Here is a 19,431-nt window from a genome sequence, read left to right as displayed (position 1 = left end):
AGATACAAAATACATATATTTATTTCCCCCTTTCATTATTTAAATGGTAGCAAACTTTGTAACTGTTCTGTACTTTCTGTTTTTCACTTTAAATATATCCTGCAGATCCCAGAAGAAAGTCGGTATATAGAGTTCTTCCTTTTTTTAAGTTTTTTTTCTTTTAATATTACTTCATTGTTTGGATACACCATATTTTATTCAACCAGTCTCCTGATGAATACTGGATTTTCATCAGTATACAATAGCAAAGGATTGTTTGCAATCCTTTGCTATTGTAAGCAATGCCACAATAAATAACCTTGTATATGTGCCATTTCATACCTTTGCAGGTGTGTCTGTAGGACAGGTTCCTAGGTGTGGGATTGCTGGGCCAAAGGCCTTTCTTATAGAAATTTTGGATAGTTGTGTCATTTATTTTCAACCCATTCTTTTCTTAATGGGCAATTTTGTTTAGGTTGTCTGATTCCCCGGATACAGCATGAATGGATTCTCCTTGATCCCTTCCCTGCTTATCTGGGATCTGTTTGAATCTTGTCCTCAGAACTTGAGCTTGAGACTGAGAATTCATAGTTTATGTTTTGTTAGTTTGGTAGGGATTGGGTTGAGGTGGTTAGGAAGAAGGAGAAAGAAGCTAAGGACCTGGTGTTGATAAGATTAAGTCTCTTTTTAATTTCTCTTTTCCAAAATTCCTTCCTATGGTAATGTTCTATCTAGTTCCCTGGGTCCTGGGAGGCAGGAGTTGCCCTTAACCTTCCATTTACTTGGCAAATACATAATTCTCTGGAGACAGTCCATTGATGCCTTCCATCTATTTGGTCCTTAGGTCCTCGGCTCTTAGATTTTCTGAGGCTGGAGTTTGTAGCCATGGAATCTCTGACCCAGGAGATAATATCCTTGTTTATACATACTCACTTATAAATAAAGTATTATTTGAAATTGGTGAGGAACACTGCCTTATTAGAGCTTTACTATTCTGGGTCAAGAGAAGCTACATTTGGCTGCAGATTCTTCGTCTTTCAGGAAATTATTGAATTTAATCAAAAGTAGGCATTGTGTAGTCTTTAAAAATGCTTTGATTTCTGCTACTTTTGAATTTCATTTCTAGTAATAGTGAGTTAGTCAGGTTCTGTCTCCCTTCCCTTCCCCTCCTCAGCGCTCCCTATCTCTTCCTTCCCCTCGCCTCACCTCTCTTCTTCTTCTTTTTTTAACTTTTTTATTGAATAATATAGCATATATGCAAAGCAAAGAAATAAAAAAGCAATAGTTTTCAAAGCACTCTTCATTGTGGTTACAGGACAGATCCTAGAGTTTGTCCTGGGCTACCATACAATCCTCTCAGATTTTTCCTTCTAGCTGCTCCAAAATATAGGTGGCTAGAAGACATAAATATTTTTTTATCGTCACAATCAACTTTTTTTTCTTTTTTGTGAAAAAAGACATATGTACAAAAAAGCAATAAATTTCAAAGCACAGCACTGCAATTAGTTGTAGATCAGATTTCAGAGTTTGGCATGGGTTACAATTCCACAATTTTCAGTTTTTGCTTCTAGCTGCTTTAACATACTGGAGACTAAAAGAGATATCAATTTAATGATTCAGCAGTCATACTCATTTGTTAAATCCTATCTTCTCTGTATAACTCCCCTGTCACCTTTGATCTTTCTATCCCTTTCTTTAGGGGTATTTGGGCTATGGCCATTCTAAATATTTCATGTTGAAAGGGCCCTCTCTTAAATTATTAACATTTTCTATTTAATCTTTTTTTCCTCTGGGAGATTATAAATTCCTTGAGATCAGATATAGCTTGTTTTGTTTTCTTTTAGCTATTTATTGAAATATACCGCTGTATGTGTAAACAGAAAAGTGCACAAATCATAAGTTAAAACTCAATGGATTTTTACAAATGGAACAGACCATGGAACCAGTACCTAGATCAGAAACAGAATATTATTTAGCATCCAAAAAGGACCTCTAATGCCTCCTTCCAGTCACTGTTTCCTCTGCCAAAGTTATTTGCTACTGACCACCTTGTCCCAGTTTGTTCAGGACTTTCCCTGCTTTAGCAATGAAAGTTCTGCATCCCAGGAAAGTCCTCAGTCTTGGGCAAATGGTTGGTATCCGCTGCTATCCTAACTGGTACTTGGTATAGATTATTTTGCCGGTTTTTGAACTTGATGTGAACTGAATCCTGCAGTACGTACTCTTTAGGGTCTATCTTCTTTTGCTCAATGTGGTGTTTTTGAGATTCATCTATACTTTTACATGTAGTTGTAGATCACTCTCATGGCTGTACTTTGTGTAAACATACTAAAATTTATCTATTCTACTATTGATGGCAGTTTGGAGAGTTTCTCATTTTTGGCTGTTACTGATAGTGCTGCTGTGAACATTTCAGTATACGTAGAAGTGGAATTGTTGGACCACAGAATATGCATACATGTATAGCATTTGTAGATTCTGCCAGTTTTCCAAGTGGGTGAACTGTAAAAATTTATACTCCCAGCAGCAGTGTATAAGAGTTCCAATTGCCTCACATCCTTTCTAGCACTTGGTATTTTCTGCCTTTTCAGGTTCCTGGTAGGTGTATAGTTGTAATGGACTCTATGGTGCATTGCCCAAATCCTCCCCACCTCCCACCTTCCAGACTGACTGAAGTGCTCATACCCAGACAATGAAAGGGTTGGTGACAAACAGCTCACAGGTGAGGTACCCTTTGGAGACTTCCCTCCAGTGGAGAGAAAAGTCTTCCCAAGGTCACATCCTTTTTAGGGATGGGAGACGGGAGAGGTCTGGTGCCAGTGACTGATGATACCAAGGTGTAAAAATCCAGTTCTTTTATCCTAAAGTAGGACAACTCTTTTCTAAATCCAGATCTCTCTATGGAGATAGTGAGGCCTTTGTTTTGACTGTAGTGCAGCGCAATTTGTCCCAACCCAGACTTGCTTCCTTTACTCCCCACATCTATTGATTTAGAGAGCAACTCTAACGTTCCTGCACACAACTCTGTTTCAGAATCTCCTTCCCATAGGAACCTGACTTGCAACTTATGACAATCCTAATATTGCACTGTGGTTTTGAAATACATTTCCCTCATGACCACTGAAATTGAGTCCATTTTCAAATATTTAGTAGCCATTTGGATATCTTCTTTGGGGAAGTATCTGTTCAAGTGTTTTGCCCAGTTTTCTATTGGGTTATTGATTTTTTTTCTTAGTGATTTGTAGGAGCTCTTTAAATATTCTAGATGTAAGGCCTTTGTCAGATATATATATAGATTTTAAAAATCTTCACCCTCTTTGGATTGCATTTTCTTTATTTGTGTTTTTTGAAACAAAAGTTGTTAATTTTAATATAATATAGTTTATCATTTTTTTAAATGTTTTGTTGTTTTGAGTAATGTTTAAGAAATCTTTGCATACTTTGAGGTCATGAAGTTACTTTCTTTTTTTTCTGCCCAAATCTTCACTGTTCTACCTTTCACGTATAGATCTGTAATCCATCTGAAATTTGAAGTTTTGTTTATTATGTGAAGGAGAGTCCAATATATGTTGTTTTCTACATGGATAGCCAATTGGTTCAGAGCAATTTCTTGAAAAGAACCTGCTTTGTGATGTACTGCAATGTCAGCTTTGTCATAAATCAGGTGACCGTATACCTGTGGTTCTGTTTCTGAGCTTTTATTCTGTTTCATGGTCATTTGTTTATCCTAAAGCACACGTTTTTTCATCCTCATTATTTTCTACCATGTACTAGAAGGTTTTCCTTTGTATGTATTATTTTCCTTTACTAGACTTGTTTTCCACAACCAAGTTCCATGAAAGTGAGGTCTGTTACTGTTTGACCTTTTTATGATAGCATTTTCCACCACACACAGTGTCTTTAATGCATAATCGTTTCATTAATAGATTGTTTTATATTTCAAACTTCTAAGTAAACTTTAAAAAAAGAACATCTCACCTATATTATTCACATATTTTAAAAGATGCTTTAGTTTGCAAGCTGCCAGAATGCTGTAAACCGGAACTGCAATGGCTTTTATAAAGGAGAATTTGATAAGCTACAAGTTTACAGTTCTAAGTAAGTGAGTTCTAAGTTAGTGAGGGGTTGAGGGGCTGGCTACAGGGTACGCGGGTCTCAGGAGGGGGAGTGTGAGACTGTGTGCTTCCGTGGGAGAGGTAGGTCAGGCTGGGACAGGCTTGCGTGCATGCACAAGGATAGGGGTTGGGGCGGGGGTACTTTTATTTTTTAAATCATTGGACTATTTTTTTTTAAGTAGTTTTAGATTTGCAGAAAAACTGAGGAGAAAGTCAAAGAGATCTCATATCCTCCCTCCAGCCCTCCCCTGTACACTGACTTTTATTTTTTATCTGTATCGGACCAGTAATGGAGCCAAAATAATTTTTCATCAAGGTGACAAGAATTATGCTTGGCAAGTTCATAACACAGGTTTTAAATAAATTAAATGCTGAATGTTTTGGTAGGTGGATATTTTCCCCAGTCTTCACTCCTTCCTTTTATTACAATCTTGCATATGTGCCCTTCATCTACCACTAGAATAGGCAGAGTTTATTTCCCTTTGGCATTGATATTGGGCTTGGCTGTGTGATTTACCATGGCAGTGGAACGGGTAGCATGTCACATGAGCAGAAACTTTAAATGTATTTGTGTGGTTTGGCTTGATCTCTTGCCATCAGATGATGATGCTCTGACTAGCTCTACAGGTCTAAGAAAGTGAGGGGATAATGGAGCTGATCTGAGGCTAAGTGCAGCCAATCCCAGGAGTCCAGCAGAGCCACACTTGGCCTGCAGACCTGTAAGCAGGAAATAAATGCTTGTTGTTGGAGGTCATCATGTTTTTTTGTCATGCGAGATTATTACAGAAAGAGCTGACTAATATAAATGTATAACTGCATTTACTTATTTATTTTTTTAATTTAATTGATTTGTAAATTGAGTTATAACATGCACAAGTAAAATGCACAGATCTTAAGTTTACAGTTCAGTGAATTTTTACACATAGATATATCCAGGAAACTCCTCCCAGACAAAGATACAGAATGTTTCTAATTCACTTCACCATGCTCAGTTCCCCTTTTCCTAGCTGGTATTCATTCTCTGGTTTCAGCTTGCATGTCATTTCCTCTAGAAAAATGACCTTGTTCCCCTTAAGACTTTGTTACTCCTCTTCTGTGCTTATTTCTTTAACTACCCATTAACCTGTCAGTTTCTCTTTCCAGATTGTGAGCTCCTTGAAAATAGAAGCTGTTTGTGATTAACTGGTCTAGTATAATACCTTGCACATAGTAGTCATTCAGTTAGTGTTTGTTAAATAAAGTCTTATCTCTTTCATTAATTGGCAGTGTGGCTTTGGAATAATGACTTAATTTTCACTGATCTCAGGTTTCCTATCTGGAAAATGAGGGAGTTAGACTTTATAGCCTGTGTATTAAGGTAAAGAATGCTAGCCATACTAATAAACAACTTCAAATTCTCAATGGCTTAACCAAAGAAAAGTTGATTTCTTGGGCAAAGTACAGTGCAGATTGGTCAACTCTCCAGGGGGATCTTTTCCTCTAACAAACTGCCACACATAAGTGGCTTAAAACAATACAATACAAAAGTACAACGTAGTCCTGAAGGTCAGGAGTCCTAAAAATGTCAACAGGGCTGCGTTCCTCTTGGAGGCTCTAGGAAAATTCATTTCTTCGCGTTTCGCAGCTTTGAGACGCTCCCGGCATTCCTTGGATCATATTCCTACATCTGTGACCTCTGCTCTGTTGTTTAACCGGTGTCGGGCTGGCAGTGGTGCCAGCTCAGCCACAATCCAGGTTCGTTAGTCTTGAAACTAAAGTAATTTAAAGACGAGAGGGCCAGTAGGAATAAGTAGTAAAGTTTATTAAAGAAAAGGAGCGAGAATACACCTTAAAGAGGTTAACACAGATGTCCCCAAGGGAGGGATACACACTGAGTGGAGTGAGCTAGCTTGTTTTATAAAAAGGAAAGTTTTATAGGTAGCAGGTTACCATAATAACCTTTGAATACTAGGTGTCTTCTTTCTGCAGGTTCCCATGGTGGTCTTTGGGTGCCAGGCAAAAGAAGGTTTTAGGAGAAGATAGTTAGCAGAAGAGATAGATAGTTCCTGATTTGCAGTCATATACCTAAAAATTTGTCTTTGGGCAAATGGTTAACAATCTTTATGGCCCTGTGCTTCTTGTCATTAACTAAGAGTTTGCTTTGGGCCCAGAATTTTATGGGCTTTTATGGTTTGAGGAGGTTTCAGTGGTTTGGGGAGGTTTGGGGGCTTTAGGGAAATTTTGTGTCCCAGTAAGATTGTAGTTTGTATTAGTTCCTTTGGTGCTAGATAAGAGACAAGGGACTTGCAGTTGTCTGTTAACTCTTTCAAAGCTGAATAGGAAACCAAGGACTTATAGTTGTCCTGTTTTATCCTGCTTCAAGGCCTTTTCTGACTCTGTTCCTCTTAACCTCCCTCTTATAAGGACACTTGTGTTTACAGTGGGCCCACCTAGGTAACCTAGGAAAGTCTCCCCATCTCAGTGAAGATCTTTAACTTGAACCAGCAAAGCCCCTTTTACCATGTGAAGTAACATATTTATGCGTTCTGGAGATAAGGATGTGGACATCTTTGGGGGATGAACATTATTCACCCTACTCTATGTGAGGTCCAGATTCTCAATCAGGATAGAGAACACATAGGACAGACATTATTTAACCACTCAGCCCTGAAATAACATTTGTCACTTCTACTCACATGCCACACTGACCGGAACTAGTCATGTAGCTAACCTAATTGCAAGGGGGCCTGGGAAATGTGGAGGAGCACATGGAAATTGGTGAACATGGACAATCTGCCACAGCTTCTTAAGTGCCTTTTAGCTCTAACATCTACTCCTTGACCTACCCACAGTGTAGGGGGTGACTATTTGAAATCTGTAAGAGATGTAAATTGGACTTACCCAACAATTTTTCCTGCTTTTCTATAGAACACAGGTTCTGACTTTTTTTTTAAACATCATCCAACTTCCCTAGCCATAGTAAAACTGGTCTAGAGATGGGTATGTGACTCAAGCCAAGCCTGTCAAAATTTTTATCTTGAATATTCAAGCTGGAGGAAGAACACCCTCTTTCTTCTGTAGTTGAGAAGCTGTAAGGAAAAAGTTTTGTGGTGATTAGAGACCAGTCACTGTGAACCCCACCCCATCTCCTGATAAGGGATAAGCTGGTTTTGGTAGAGCAAACAGCAATAATTAGTTTTGTGACTTTGTGTTGGTGATAACATATCTGGGTCTCAATTTCCTTACCTGGAAAATCAAGGTTGGATTTTATAACTTCTGTTTTAGGGTAATTAATAGTACTTGCGATAACAAACAAATCCTAAATTTCAGTGGCTTAACCCAGTGAAAGTTGATTTCTCACTTGCACAGAGTACAGTGCAGTTTGGGCATCTCTCCTGGCTAACCCTCCTCCAAGTGTTGACTCAGGACACATCCACTCTTTGAAGATGCCACTTCTGATAGCTTAGGTTCATGAGAAAGAGATAATGTCCCTATCCTTAAAAAAGTAACACTGTATGATGCAAGCAAAATCAAGAATACACATAGAATAAGGACTTTCTAGGAATAATAGTCATATTCTCCCCTTATTTTTTATGAGTGAGCCTGTTTTCTTGGTTTCTAATGTGCAAGATCAAGGAAACTTTAACCTGGGGAAAAAATTATACATTCTTCTCTCCTTATTGGAAAGATGCTTTTGTGGAAATAAAAGCCTCTTCATCTAAAAATTAAAGTATATATTACACTTGGGAAACAACAACAAAAAAAAAAAACAGTGGAAAAAGAATAAATTTCTTGGAATATAAAGTATTTTTTCTTATTTCCTCACAATCATTACTGCTTCAACCATCTCCTAGTATTTACTGAGTGCCTACCATGTTTTTGGCATGAATCTTGTGTCTGGGGATACAGAGGCAGAAAAAAGACACAACTCCTTGCCTTCATGGTTTTTCCATTCTCGTTGGGAAGTCAGATTATAGCTAAGTAAATAAATAGTATTTTAGGTAGTTAAAAGTTCTGAGGATTAAAAAATAAAGCAAAGAAGAATGATATGAAATGATTATCATTTACGATGTTCATATGTGATGTTCAAGAGAGACCTCATTGAGAGAATGACTTTTGATAGAGCTCTGAAAGAAGTAGGGAGCTAGTCATGTTGCTGTAGGAGCAAAGTGTTTCCTCAGTGGAGGGGGTAGCAAGTGTGTTTGGGCTGTTCTGTTATTAGCATCTAGACCTCTGGTACAGAAGCAGGGAGGAGGGGAAGTAAAAGAAGAGATGAGATGAGAAAGCTAACAGGATGATATCCCGTGGAGTTTTGTAGGCCATTATATGGCTTTGGCTTTTACTTGGAATGGAATGGGAGCCATTAGAGAGTTTTGAGCAGAGGAGTGATGAGATCTGACTTGAAGAGGAATACTCTTTTTTGCTGTGTGGGAGTTAATTGTAAGGTGGTAAGGGCAGTGTCAGTGATATCAGTGAAGAAACTGTCACCATGATCAAGGGTGGTATCTTAGACCAGGATGATAAAAGTAGGGGTGGTGAGGAAGTAGTGAATTCTGGGTATATTTTAAAGGGAGAGCCAATAGGATTTGCTGATAGATTGGATGTAGGATGTTAGAGGATTCCAGAATAAACTGTGTAACTTGAAGAATGTAATTGCCATTGACTGAGATGAAGAACACTGTAGGACGATCTGCTTTAAGAGGAACATGAACAGTTCAGGTTTGAACCTGCTGGGTTTGAGATGTCACCAGCAGATAGATGGATTTAAAATTAAGAGACTAAGTGGAATCATCTAAGGAGTGAGTACAGGAAGAGAAAAGGAGCAGTCCACAGTCTTGAGCCCTGGGCCACTTTAATATTTAGAGGTTGGGGAGAGGAGAAGGAACCAGCAAAAGAGGCTGAGAAGGAACTGCTAGGAAAGTAGGAGGAAAACTTATCCAGTAGAATGCCCAAGAGAAGAAAGTTTCAAGGATGAAAGATTAATTCTTAACATTTTTGTAATATGCATGACATTTCCCCCATTTGTTTCCTGACTAGTGGTGACCCTCCTCTTCAACTAGAAAAATGACAGTGTTCAGAAACTTAAAACTTCTTCTCTGGAAGAATTTCATCCTAAAGGTGGGTACAATTATCTGTGGGGAAAATGTGAGTGCCTGGGAGGGGATGACTGTTTAAGTTAAATTTGTTTCTAATAATGGGTTAAAGAAAAAGTAAGAACTTGACTTGTAAATTCTGTTTTCTGGAACTGTTATGTTTCCACAGTAATTATTTTAACTGCAAATATTAAAGATGACACCATTAGTACTGATTTCTATCTATTGGTGTTACAGAAAAGCTAAATGGAAATGTTTCTAGCTGATTCTCATGCTATTTTTTTCTTTTTCATGTGTTGTACAGGGATGCTGGAAGACTTGAAATGTTCTTACTGGAAGAACAGTCATCATATAGCAACTTATATTTTTGTTCTGTTTTCGATTAACATATAGCTTTCGTTTTTATTTTAGAAGCGGAAGACTCTGATAACAGTCCTTGAAATCTTGATGCCGTTACTATTTTCTACAATTGTAATGTATCTTCGTTTCAATAGTTTGCCAAGAATGAAACCTCCTGTAAACTACAGTGCAATTGATATCAGTTTACTGCCAGATTTCTTCTATCATTTTCCTCTGAAAAGTAAATTTCAACTAGTTTATATCCCTTCCAAAAGTGAAACTTTGAAGGCTCTCACTGAAATGGTGGAAAAAAGCTTTGATGTTGATTTTGAAGGTTAGACATAAAGATGGGGAAAGGTAGGGAGGGCATTTTTATAAAGCATATTTGAAGTTTTTCCAAGGGGTTCTTATAGTAGTGATTTCAAATCTGGGTCTTCAAATTCTAATGAGTCTACAAAAGTGGTAGTTGGGCACAAGTAGTTCATGAGGTATTTTTATTATTTCAAACAACACTCTTGTATAGATTGTAAGGTTTCAAGGGTAATTAAAATGTTAACATTTTAAGTGTTTTATTAATTCACTATAGTGACACTTAGTAATCTCATATTAATCAGAAACTCTGTTTGACAGTTATATGTCACTGACTAATAAAAAATGGAAAACATTCAGATATTTTAGAGTTTTTAAACAGCTTTCTAGTTGTTCTCTCTGCTTCCTTCATTTTCCATTCTAATCCAATCTCCACGTGGAGGCAGAAAGATTGTCTTTAAAAGGTTGATAGGATACGGCCAGTTTCCTGCTTAAACCCCTTCGGTGGTTTCCCTTTGCCCTGAAAGAAAACTCTTCTGCAGGCCCACAAGTTTCTATAGGATCTGGTCCTGCTTTTATATCTGGTTTTATCTGTTTTCTTTCTTCCCTGTGCTCCTTGCATTTGGGTTGTATTGGCCACCTTTCAGATCCCAGTATGAGGGAACCCCTTTCCTGCCTCAGGACTGTTCCTGCTGACGGAATGCTTTGCCTCCAACTCTTCCCACATGTTCTTTCTTATCGTTCAGGTTTCAGCTGAATTAGCAACATAGGTAGGCATCTTAATAAATTTTAGATTTCTTACCTCTGCCTTATTCTCTCTCATGGTACTCTGTTTGATACCATCATAGCAATTTTATAAATGTTGAATTACTTTTGTTTTCTATTTATGCTTCCTTTTCCTCCACTAGACCACTTCCAGAGAGCAGAGGCCTAGGTCTGTTTTGTTCATCAGTGTGCTTATTAAAGTGCCTGGCACATAGTAGGGGCTCAATAAATATTTACTGAATGAATGAATTTGGTAGATAATATTTTTCAAAATGTGGAGTCCAGGGGGGAGTTTTTCCTAAAATTACTATAATTGTAATAATGCTATTATAAAATTATTCTAATAACACAAAAGGGTATAGAGTAGGGGGGAGGAATAATTCTCATCCCCCAAGTCTAGTGCCATTCAGTGAGGGCAATTCTTTTAAAAGCCCTGAGTGGTAAAATGTATGAGAACACTGTTTTGAAAGTTGTGCTTTATGCTTGCCTAGTACTCTAAAATACTATTCTAGTTCAGTTACCTTATGAGATTACAAATAAATGAAACAAAACCTGGGGAAATCATCTCTGAACTGATGACGTTAGTTAAGACATGAAAGCTAAAAAACGAGCCATGCTAAGTGAGAGAGTGTTGGGGTTCAGGAATAAGGGGCCAGCCAAGTAGGGGAAGCAGCAAATGGCAAGGACCTGAAGCAGAAAATGAGGTATTTTAGTCACTTGAGAATAGGTTTGAAATTTTAGTAAGAGCCACATAATTCAGAGATTTGTCAATTTTGTTAAGATATTTGGGCTTTCTTCTGAACACAATAGATAACCATTAGAGGGATTTTAAGAAGGAAAGTTAAGGTGATACAGTTTGTTTTAAAAGAGATTTCTTTGGCTGTTCTGTGGAAGAGTGATTGCAAGGAGTTATTTACAGAAACTCAGGAGGAAAAAGATGATGATGACTTGAACTAGGGAGATGGACAGAAGTAGATGAATTCAAGATAAATTTTGTACTTTAGAAATGAGTAGTCAGAAGGCCTCCTCACTGTTTTGGGCCTTTTTCAATCAGTAGCTTCTCTCTCTCTCCCTAAATATTCAGTGTTTTCATCTTGGCTGGATTTCCCCCTTACTTTCAAATAAACTTAAATCAGCTCATTAGAAAAATTCCAATTCTTTCTTCCTATTACGATCTTGTCTTAGGCAATTTTTTTCCATAATAAATGTCTTTAGAGTTTATTTCACCTTTATAGCTTCCCACTCATTTCTTACTTATTGGAATCTGTATTCTGTCCTCAGCACTGCTTTGATATCTGCTAAGAAATTGTCATTAATGAATTGCTAGTGGCCAAATCCAGTGCTTTCTTTTCAGTCTTCATTCTGTTTGTCTCATGTTAACAGTGATGTTTTAAAACTGCTTTCTCCTCCTTTAAATTCCATGATGCTGTTCTCTTGTGTTTCTACCTTCCCACTGTTTGTGTTTCAGTCTTTACTGGGTTTTTGTCCTCTAAATTGTATTCCTTTCTTCCCTGTCTATTACAAAAGCAGTACATGAAATAATATGTATTTAAAGTAAAAAATTAGAGTTCCCACTTCCCTGGAGAATTCTTTGTTAATTATTTGGGATGTATTTTTCTGAAATTTAAAAATTAAAAAAACCCATAAAATTTACAATCAATACATGAATTCTTTGCTTTAAAATTTTCTAACAAGGTAAAAAAGAAATAGAAAATAAACTCCTTTATGCCATCTTCTAAGCGAAATTTCCATCCTAGAAGTAATGATAAATGACAGTTTGATAGTCCTTTCCAAACTGTGGTAGACATGTGATTTTTTTCCTCTAAGCATTTAGTTACCCTTTTGATGTACATTTCATATTTCTTTCTGAGAACCTGATCCTCTCCCACTCTCAGCCCATGTATTTCTGGTGGTGTTGATTCTACCCTGACTCAGGATTGATCATGTAATCTATGTATAAACTAGTCTGTTCTTTGCAGTCCCCCTTGCTCCAGTGATTTTTCCAGGGAGGGCATTTAACTGTCACAGTCAGTGAAACAGAAATTTTTGCTGAGATCTTCTGGGAAACATTATTGTCACTCCATCTCTGATAATATGGTAGACTATGTAATTTTGACCAACCCAAATATTTTGGCTTTTTATTTGGACAAAATATTAAAAATGGGCTCTTGAAAGCACTTCAGAACTAAAAAGATAGTAAAGAACTATCTAGACAAAAAATCTGGTTGTAAAAATATTTTATTCCTTGAGACCGGGGGTGATTTTTGTGTGTTCATTTCATAAACATTAATCTGAACATTTTTGTTTTTTTATGTATTTATAAATTGCATATTTTTATTTTGTATATCTTTCTGTTTGTATTTTATTTTACCCAATTTAACTGTATATACATATATTTTTTTAAAAAGTTAAGGAAACAAAAGAATGAAAACCACATGTAGGAAAAACTAAGAAATCCATTCATAATCCTATCACCCATATATAAGTGCTGTTTATTATCTTGGTGTACCTCATTCCTCCCCTTTTTCTAACCCTATAAGTTAACAAAAATAGGATCCTACTGTTTGAACTATTTTGTAGTCTGCTTCTTGTTTACTATATTGTAAACATTTTTTCCCAGAATATTAGGTGTTTACATAAACAAACAACTCTAGACGAAGGAAAGAACCTAGAGAGGTCAGTGGAGGCCCTAAGTTGCTTTTGATGAACCATGCATCATACTAGGGGAATTTGAGCTGTAATTTTCATGGCCTTGTACATCACAGAGGGAAAAAAGAAGAAGTCAAGGCACATTCAGAGTAAAGCTTGGACCCTAAATTCCTAAATTCTTAGTGTAAAATTAACCAGGAGTAAACATGCCCCACTACCACCCCTAGAGGACTACAAGGAAAGTTGCCTTGGAACTGAACATATGAGGTGAAGAGAGGAACCCATTCTTGTGAGTTGTATCACTTGCTTGTTAAAAAAAAAAGGAAGGAAGGGAAAGAGAAAGAATGAAACCCCACCACCTATGAAATGAAACTCTGACTGGCACATGCTAATAGAAGTCTTCCCTGGAGGAATATACTTTCATTCTGTATCTCAAAGAAACCCACCAAAAATGTATCAACGTCAGTGAGCAGCACTCAGTCAAAAATAAGTCAAACACACTGGGAAACAAGACGACAAAGCTGTCCATCAGTGTATACCACAGGCAGCAAAAACAGACTTTAACAACTTAGGAAAGCGTAATTATTAAAAAATCTGAAAGTATCTGTAGGTAACATGTCACTGTAAATGGTCACTTTGCAGATTTTGGAGGAGGAGAAGAGCCAAATAAAATTTCTAGAGGGTGGGCCACGGTGGCTTAGCAGGTAGAGGTCCTCACCTGCCATGCTGGAGACCTGGGTTGGATTCCCGGTGCCTGCCCGTGCAGAAAAAAAAAAAAAAAGAAATTTTAGAAATGGAATCAAATAAACAAAATTTAAAACTTGGCTAAAGATAAAATTAGTGAACTGGGAGATGGAGCCAAAGAAAATTTTCAGATCACAAAAAAGAGATAAAAAGACAAAATAGGGAAAATGGGTTAAGAGGCATGGGGATAGAATGAGAAAGACTAATATATGTTTAATAATTAAAGTTCGAGGAGAAATGAGAATGTGGTGGAGGCAAAATTTGAAAAGATACTAGTTAAGAATTTTCCCGAAGAGATGAAATACACCAATGCACAGATTCAAGAAATTAAAAAAACAAAAACACAACCTGATGTCTCAGAATGAAACTGAAAAACAACGAAGACAGGGCAGTGCAGTGGTGGCTCAGTGGCAAATTCTCACCTGCCATGCCAGAGACCTGGGTTCAATTCCCAGTGCCTGGCAATGTAAAAAAAAAAAAAAAAAAAGACAAAAGATATCTCAAAAACCACCTGAGAAAAAAGATAACTTTCAAAGGAGCCAGAGTTAGACTTATAGCTAACTTTTCAAGAGCAGTATTGATGCTAGAAGATAATGGATTAATATCTTCAATGTGCTGAAAATAAATAGTTGCCAGTCTGGAATCACAGGAAAATATGTTTCAAGAATGGGGATGATATAAGTATATCTTAAGCAACAACAGATTATTTAGCATTAGTAGACTCTCCTAAAGGAAATTCTAAAAGATGTACTTCAACTATAAGAAAGATGAATCCAAATGGAAGAAAGAAGAAGTACAAAGACGATGGTAATACATGGGTAAATCTAAACAGGTGTTATATTACACTGCAATAAAACAATTTGGAATAAAATAAGACAAAATACATTCCAACACTAATATATGTCAGTGAAGAGAGCTGGTAGATGGAGTTAAAGTGTTCTAAGGCTCTTGTATTGTTTGGGAAGAAGGTAAAGGTATTGATCAAATTTAGACTTTGATGGAGGACACAAATGGCCAATAATCTCATGAAAAGATGCTCAGCATCACTGGTCATCAGGGAAATGCAAATCAAAACCATTAGATATCACACTATTTTCAGTAGCATGGCTATTATGAGAAAGCATGTGTTGGTGAGGATGAAGAGAAATTAGGAACCCTTATATATATATATATATATATATATATATATATATATTTTTTTTTTTTAAAGTCAACAACTCTTTATTAATTCTGTTTTTAAAGCTAGGAGTTGACATATCATACACAATGAATAAAAGCCCACTATACAGACTAGCTGATGATTACACTGGAGTCATAATTTCGATATTTAATGGAAACAGAAAATCTTTATTCTACACCTCTGGAAAAATCAACAGTGCACCCATTTCTCTCTCTCTCTCTCTCTTTTTTTTTTTTTGACAGTTTTATCCATACACTATACAATCTATCCAAATTGTAAAATCAATGGCGCTCAGTATACTCAGAGTCTTGCATTCATCATCACAATCAATTTGAGAACACTCTCATTGTTCCAAAAAGAAAAATCCCATATCCCTTACACCCCTTATTATTTTTTTTTTTATTTATTTTTTTTTTTAGAGAGAGGGAGGAAGGGAAGGAAAGACAGAGAGAAGGAAGGAAGGGAGGAAGAAAGGGAAACATCTTTAAACATTTTCTTGTTTTATTGTATTTTGTTTGTTTGTTTTTGTTTTTTACATGGGCTGGGGCCGGGAATCGAACCGAGGTCCTCCGGCATGGCAGGCAAGCACTTTGCCCGCTGAGCCACCGCGGCCCGCCCAACACCCCTTATTATTAATGCTTATCTTTGGCACAGTAACTTTATCACAATTTATGAAAGAATATTACAATATTGCTGTTAACTCTAGTTCGCAGTTCACATTCATTGTATGACCTTATCATGGGGCTGTACATTTATTTTAGTTCATGTAAGTTCATGTAAGAACATTCGTATATTTCTACTATCAACCAGTTATCGTCCACAAGGTTCACCATGCTGTACAGCCCCATGCTTTATCCTTCTAGGAACATACACTAAATGTCCCCTTTCAACAATAATTACACGTGTAAGTCAGCAATATTTTTTTTTTGGGTTCATTATACTTTACTGTAACATCACAGATGCATAAACTCCCAGAAGTGGGGGCCCTTAGGAGTCATCTAAGTCTCTCCACCCCCACACAGGGAAACTTGTACCATCGCTGACCAGGTTGAATAGAGAACTCCGCTGGAACAGGTTGCCTGCTCTTTGAGGCTTTTTTTTTTTTTTTAAACTTTTTTCATTGTATAATAAAACATATATACAAAGCAAAGAAAGGAAAAAGCAATATTTTCAAAGCATTCTTCAACAAATAGTTATAGGACAGATCCCAGAGTTTATCGTGGGCTACCATACCATCATCTCAGATTTTTCCTTCTAACTGCTGTAGAACACAGGCTAGAAGGAATAAATATTTCTTTTTTGTCATCACAATGGGCTTTTTTCTTTTTTTTTTTTGTGAAAAATAACATATATACAAAAAAAAACCCAATAAATTTCAAAGCACAGCACAACAATTAGTCATAGAACAGATTTCAGAGTTTGGATAGGGTTACAGTTCCACAATTGTAGGTTTTTACTTCTAGCTGCTCTAAGATACTGGAGATTGAAAGAAATATCAATTTAATGATTCAGCAACTAATCATTTGTATAACTCTACCATCAACTTTGATCTTTTTCTCATTCTTGAGGGGTATTAGGGGTATGGCCACTCTAGCTTTTTTTTTTTTTAAATTTTTTTATTAATCAAAAAAAAGAAAAGAAATTAACAGAACATTTAGAAATCATTCCATTCTATGAATGCACTCAGTAATTCTTAGTATCATCACATAGATGTATGATCATCATTTCTTAGTACATTTGCATCGATTTAGGAAAAGAACTAGCAAAACAGCAGAAAAAGATATAGAATGTTAATATAGAGAAGAGAATTAAAATAAAAATACTACTAATATATATATATATATAAAAAGGAAAAAGAAAAAAACAAAAACAAAAGATACAAACACACAAACAAACAAAAAACCATATTTCAGGTGCAGCTTCATTCAGTGTTCCAACCTAGTTACATTACACTTAGGTATTATTGTGCTGTCCATTTTTGATTTTTTGTATCTAGTCCTGTTGCACAGTCTGTATCCCTTCAGCTCCAATTACCCATTATCTTACCCTGTTTCTAACTCCTGCTGGTCTCTGTTACCAAGGATATATTCCAAGCTGATTCTCGAATGTCAGTTCACATCAGTGGGACCTTACAGTATTTGTCCTTTAGTTTTGGGCTAGACTCACTCAGCATAATGTTCTCTAGGTCCATCCATGTTATTACATGCTTCATAAGTTTAGTCTGTCTTAAAGCTGCATAATATTCCATCGTAGGTATACGCCACAGTTTGTTTAGCCACTCGTCTGTTGATGAACATTTTGGCTGTTTCCATCTCTTTGCAATTGTAGATAATGCTGCTATAAACACTGGTGTGCAAATGTCCTTCTGTGTCTTTGCTCTTAAGTCCCTCGAGTAGATACCTAGCAGTGGTGTTGCTGGGTCGTAATCCATTCTGCCATTCTATGTCTTTTGATTGGGAAATTCAGTCCATTAACTTTTAGTATTATTACTGTTTGGATAATATTTTCCTCTACCATTTTGGCTTTTGTATTATATATATCATATCTGATTTTCCTTCTTTCTACGCTTTACTCCATACCTCTCTCTTCTTTCTTTTCGTATCTGACTCTAGTGCTCCCTTTAGTATTTCTTGCAGAGCTGGTCTCTTGGTCACAAATTCTCTCAGTGACTTTTTGTCTATAAATGTTTTAATTTCTCCTGCATTTTTGAAGGACAATTTTGCTGGATATAGGAGTCTTGGTTGGCAGTTTTTCTCTTTTAGTAATTTAAATATATCATCCCACTGTCTTCTAGCTTCCATGGTTTCTGCTGAGAAGTCTACACATAGTCTTATTGGGTTTCCCTTGTATGTGACAGATTGTTTTTCTCTTGCTGCTTTCAAGATCCTCTCTTTCTCTTTGACCTCTGACATTCTAACTAGTAAATGTCTTGGAGAACACCTATTTGGGTCTATTCTCTTTGGGGTGCGCTGCACTTCTTGGATCTGCAAATTTAGGTCTTTCATAAGAGTTGGGAAATTTTCAATGATAATTTCTTCCATTAGTTTTTCTCCTCCTTTTCCCTTCTCTTCTCCTTCTGGGACACCCACAACACGTATATTTGTGCGCTTCATATTGTCATTCAGTTCCCTGATCCCCTGCTCAAGTTTTTCCATTCTTTTCCCTATAGTTTCTGTTTCTTTTTGGAATTCAGATGTTCCATCCTCCAGTTCACTAATTGTAGCTTCTGTCTCTTTAGATCTACCATTGTAGGTATCCATTGTGTTTTCCATTTTTTCTTCTTTGTCCTTCACTCCCATAAGTTCTGTGATTTGTTTTTTCAGATTTTCTATTTCTTCTTTTTGTTCAGCCCATGTCTTCTTCATGTCCTCCCTCAATTTATTGATTTGGTTTTTGAAGAGTTTTTCCATTTCTGTTCGTATATTCAGCATTAGTTGTCTCAGCTCCTGTATCTCATTTGAACTATTGGTTTGTTCCTTTGACTGGGCCATATCTTCAATTTTCCGAGCGTCATCCATTATTTTCTGTTGGTGTCTGGGCATTTGATCAGATTTCCCTGGGTGTGGGACCCAGCTGGTTGAAAGGTTTTTCTGTGAAATCTCTGGGCTCTGTTTTTCTTTTCCTGCCCAGTAGGTGGCGCTCGTGGCGCTCGTCTGTCTGCACGGCAGTCGGCCCGGGAAACCGCGCGTGGAGGCGGGGGTCGCTGGCCGCTGCGGCTTGGGAGAGTGCCGGTCCTAATTGCCCAGCTGGCCCAAAACGCCAAGCGTGACGGGAGGGCCCCGCTATCCAACGTTCCCAGTCAGACCGGGGAGCCACATGCGTGGAGGGAACCCCAGTCGCCAGCTGCCCCGGCCGGGAAAACGCGCGCCCCTCGGGTATCTCACCGCAGCAGATTCTCCCTGCCCGTTCAGCTGTTCCAGAATGGGGTACGCTGTCTTTTTGGTCTCTGTCGTGACTCCGAGAGCTGTTTCGTATTGTTTCTGTTTCTTTAGTTCCTTTCTGGAGGAGGAACTAAGACCCGCGCGTCTTACTAAGCCGCCATCTTCTCCGGAAGTCCTCGGAACCCTTATATATTGATGTGACATTTTAAAGTGGCACAGCGACTGAGGAAAAAGCAGTTTGCAGTTCCTTAGAAAATTGAAAATAGAATTACCGTATGACCAGGTAATCCCACTTAGTGATATATGCCCCCAAAACTTGACAGTAGGAATTTGAACAGATATTTGGACATCAATGTTAGCAGCGGTGCAATATTCACAATAGCCAAAACATGGAAGCA

At 37.3% G+C, this 19,431-nt stretch overlaps 1 protein-coding gene across 18 annotated transcripts in view; it reads left to right on the top strand.

Annotated features, from left to right (window-relative positions):
* The window catches only part of LOC143667661 (ATP-binding cassette sub-family A member 17-like), a 234,298-nt gene that overhangs the window by 7,377 nt on the left and 207,490 nt on the right, over nt 1-19,431 (top strand). For 14 of the 18 annotated variants that reach the window (XM_077142128.1, XM_077142121.1, XM_077142124.1 and 11 more), the window contains exons 2-3: nt 9,111-9,191; nt 9,578-9,839. The exons of 1 other annotated variant lie outside the window; for it this stretch is intronic. In XM_077142128.1, coding sequence (XP_076998243.1) covers nt 9,138-9,191; nt 9,578-9,839 — 316 coding nt within the window. In that variant the 5' untranslated portion in view covers nt 9,111-9,137. Of the gene's footprint in view, nt 1-5,718; nt 5,829-9,110; nt 9,192-9,577; nt 9,840-19,144; nt 19,317-19,431 lie in introns of all 18 variants that reach the window. 3 more of the 18 variants (XM_077142118.1, XM_077142119.1, XM_077142129.1) reach the window with 2 other exon arrangements.

This window comes from Tamandua tetradactyla, chromosome 23 (assembly GCF_023851605.1).
Source record: "Tamandua tetradactyla isolate mTamTet1 chromosome 23, mTamTet1.pri, whole genome shotgun sequence".
NCBI lineage: Eukaryota > Metazoa > Chordata > Mammalia > Pilosa > Myrmecophagidae > Tamandua > Tamandua tetradactyla.
The sequence above is the reverse complement of the archived record's forward strand: the minus strand, read 5'-3'. Positions and strand labels throughout refer to the sequence as shown.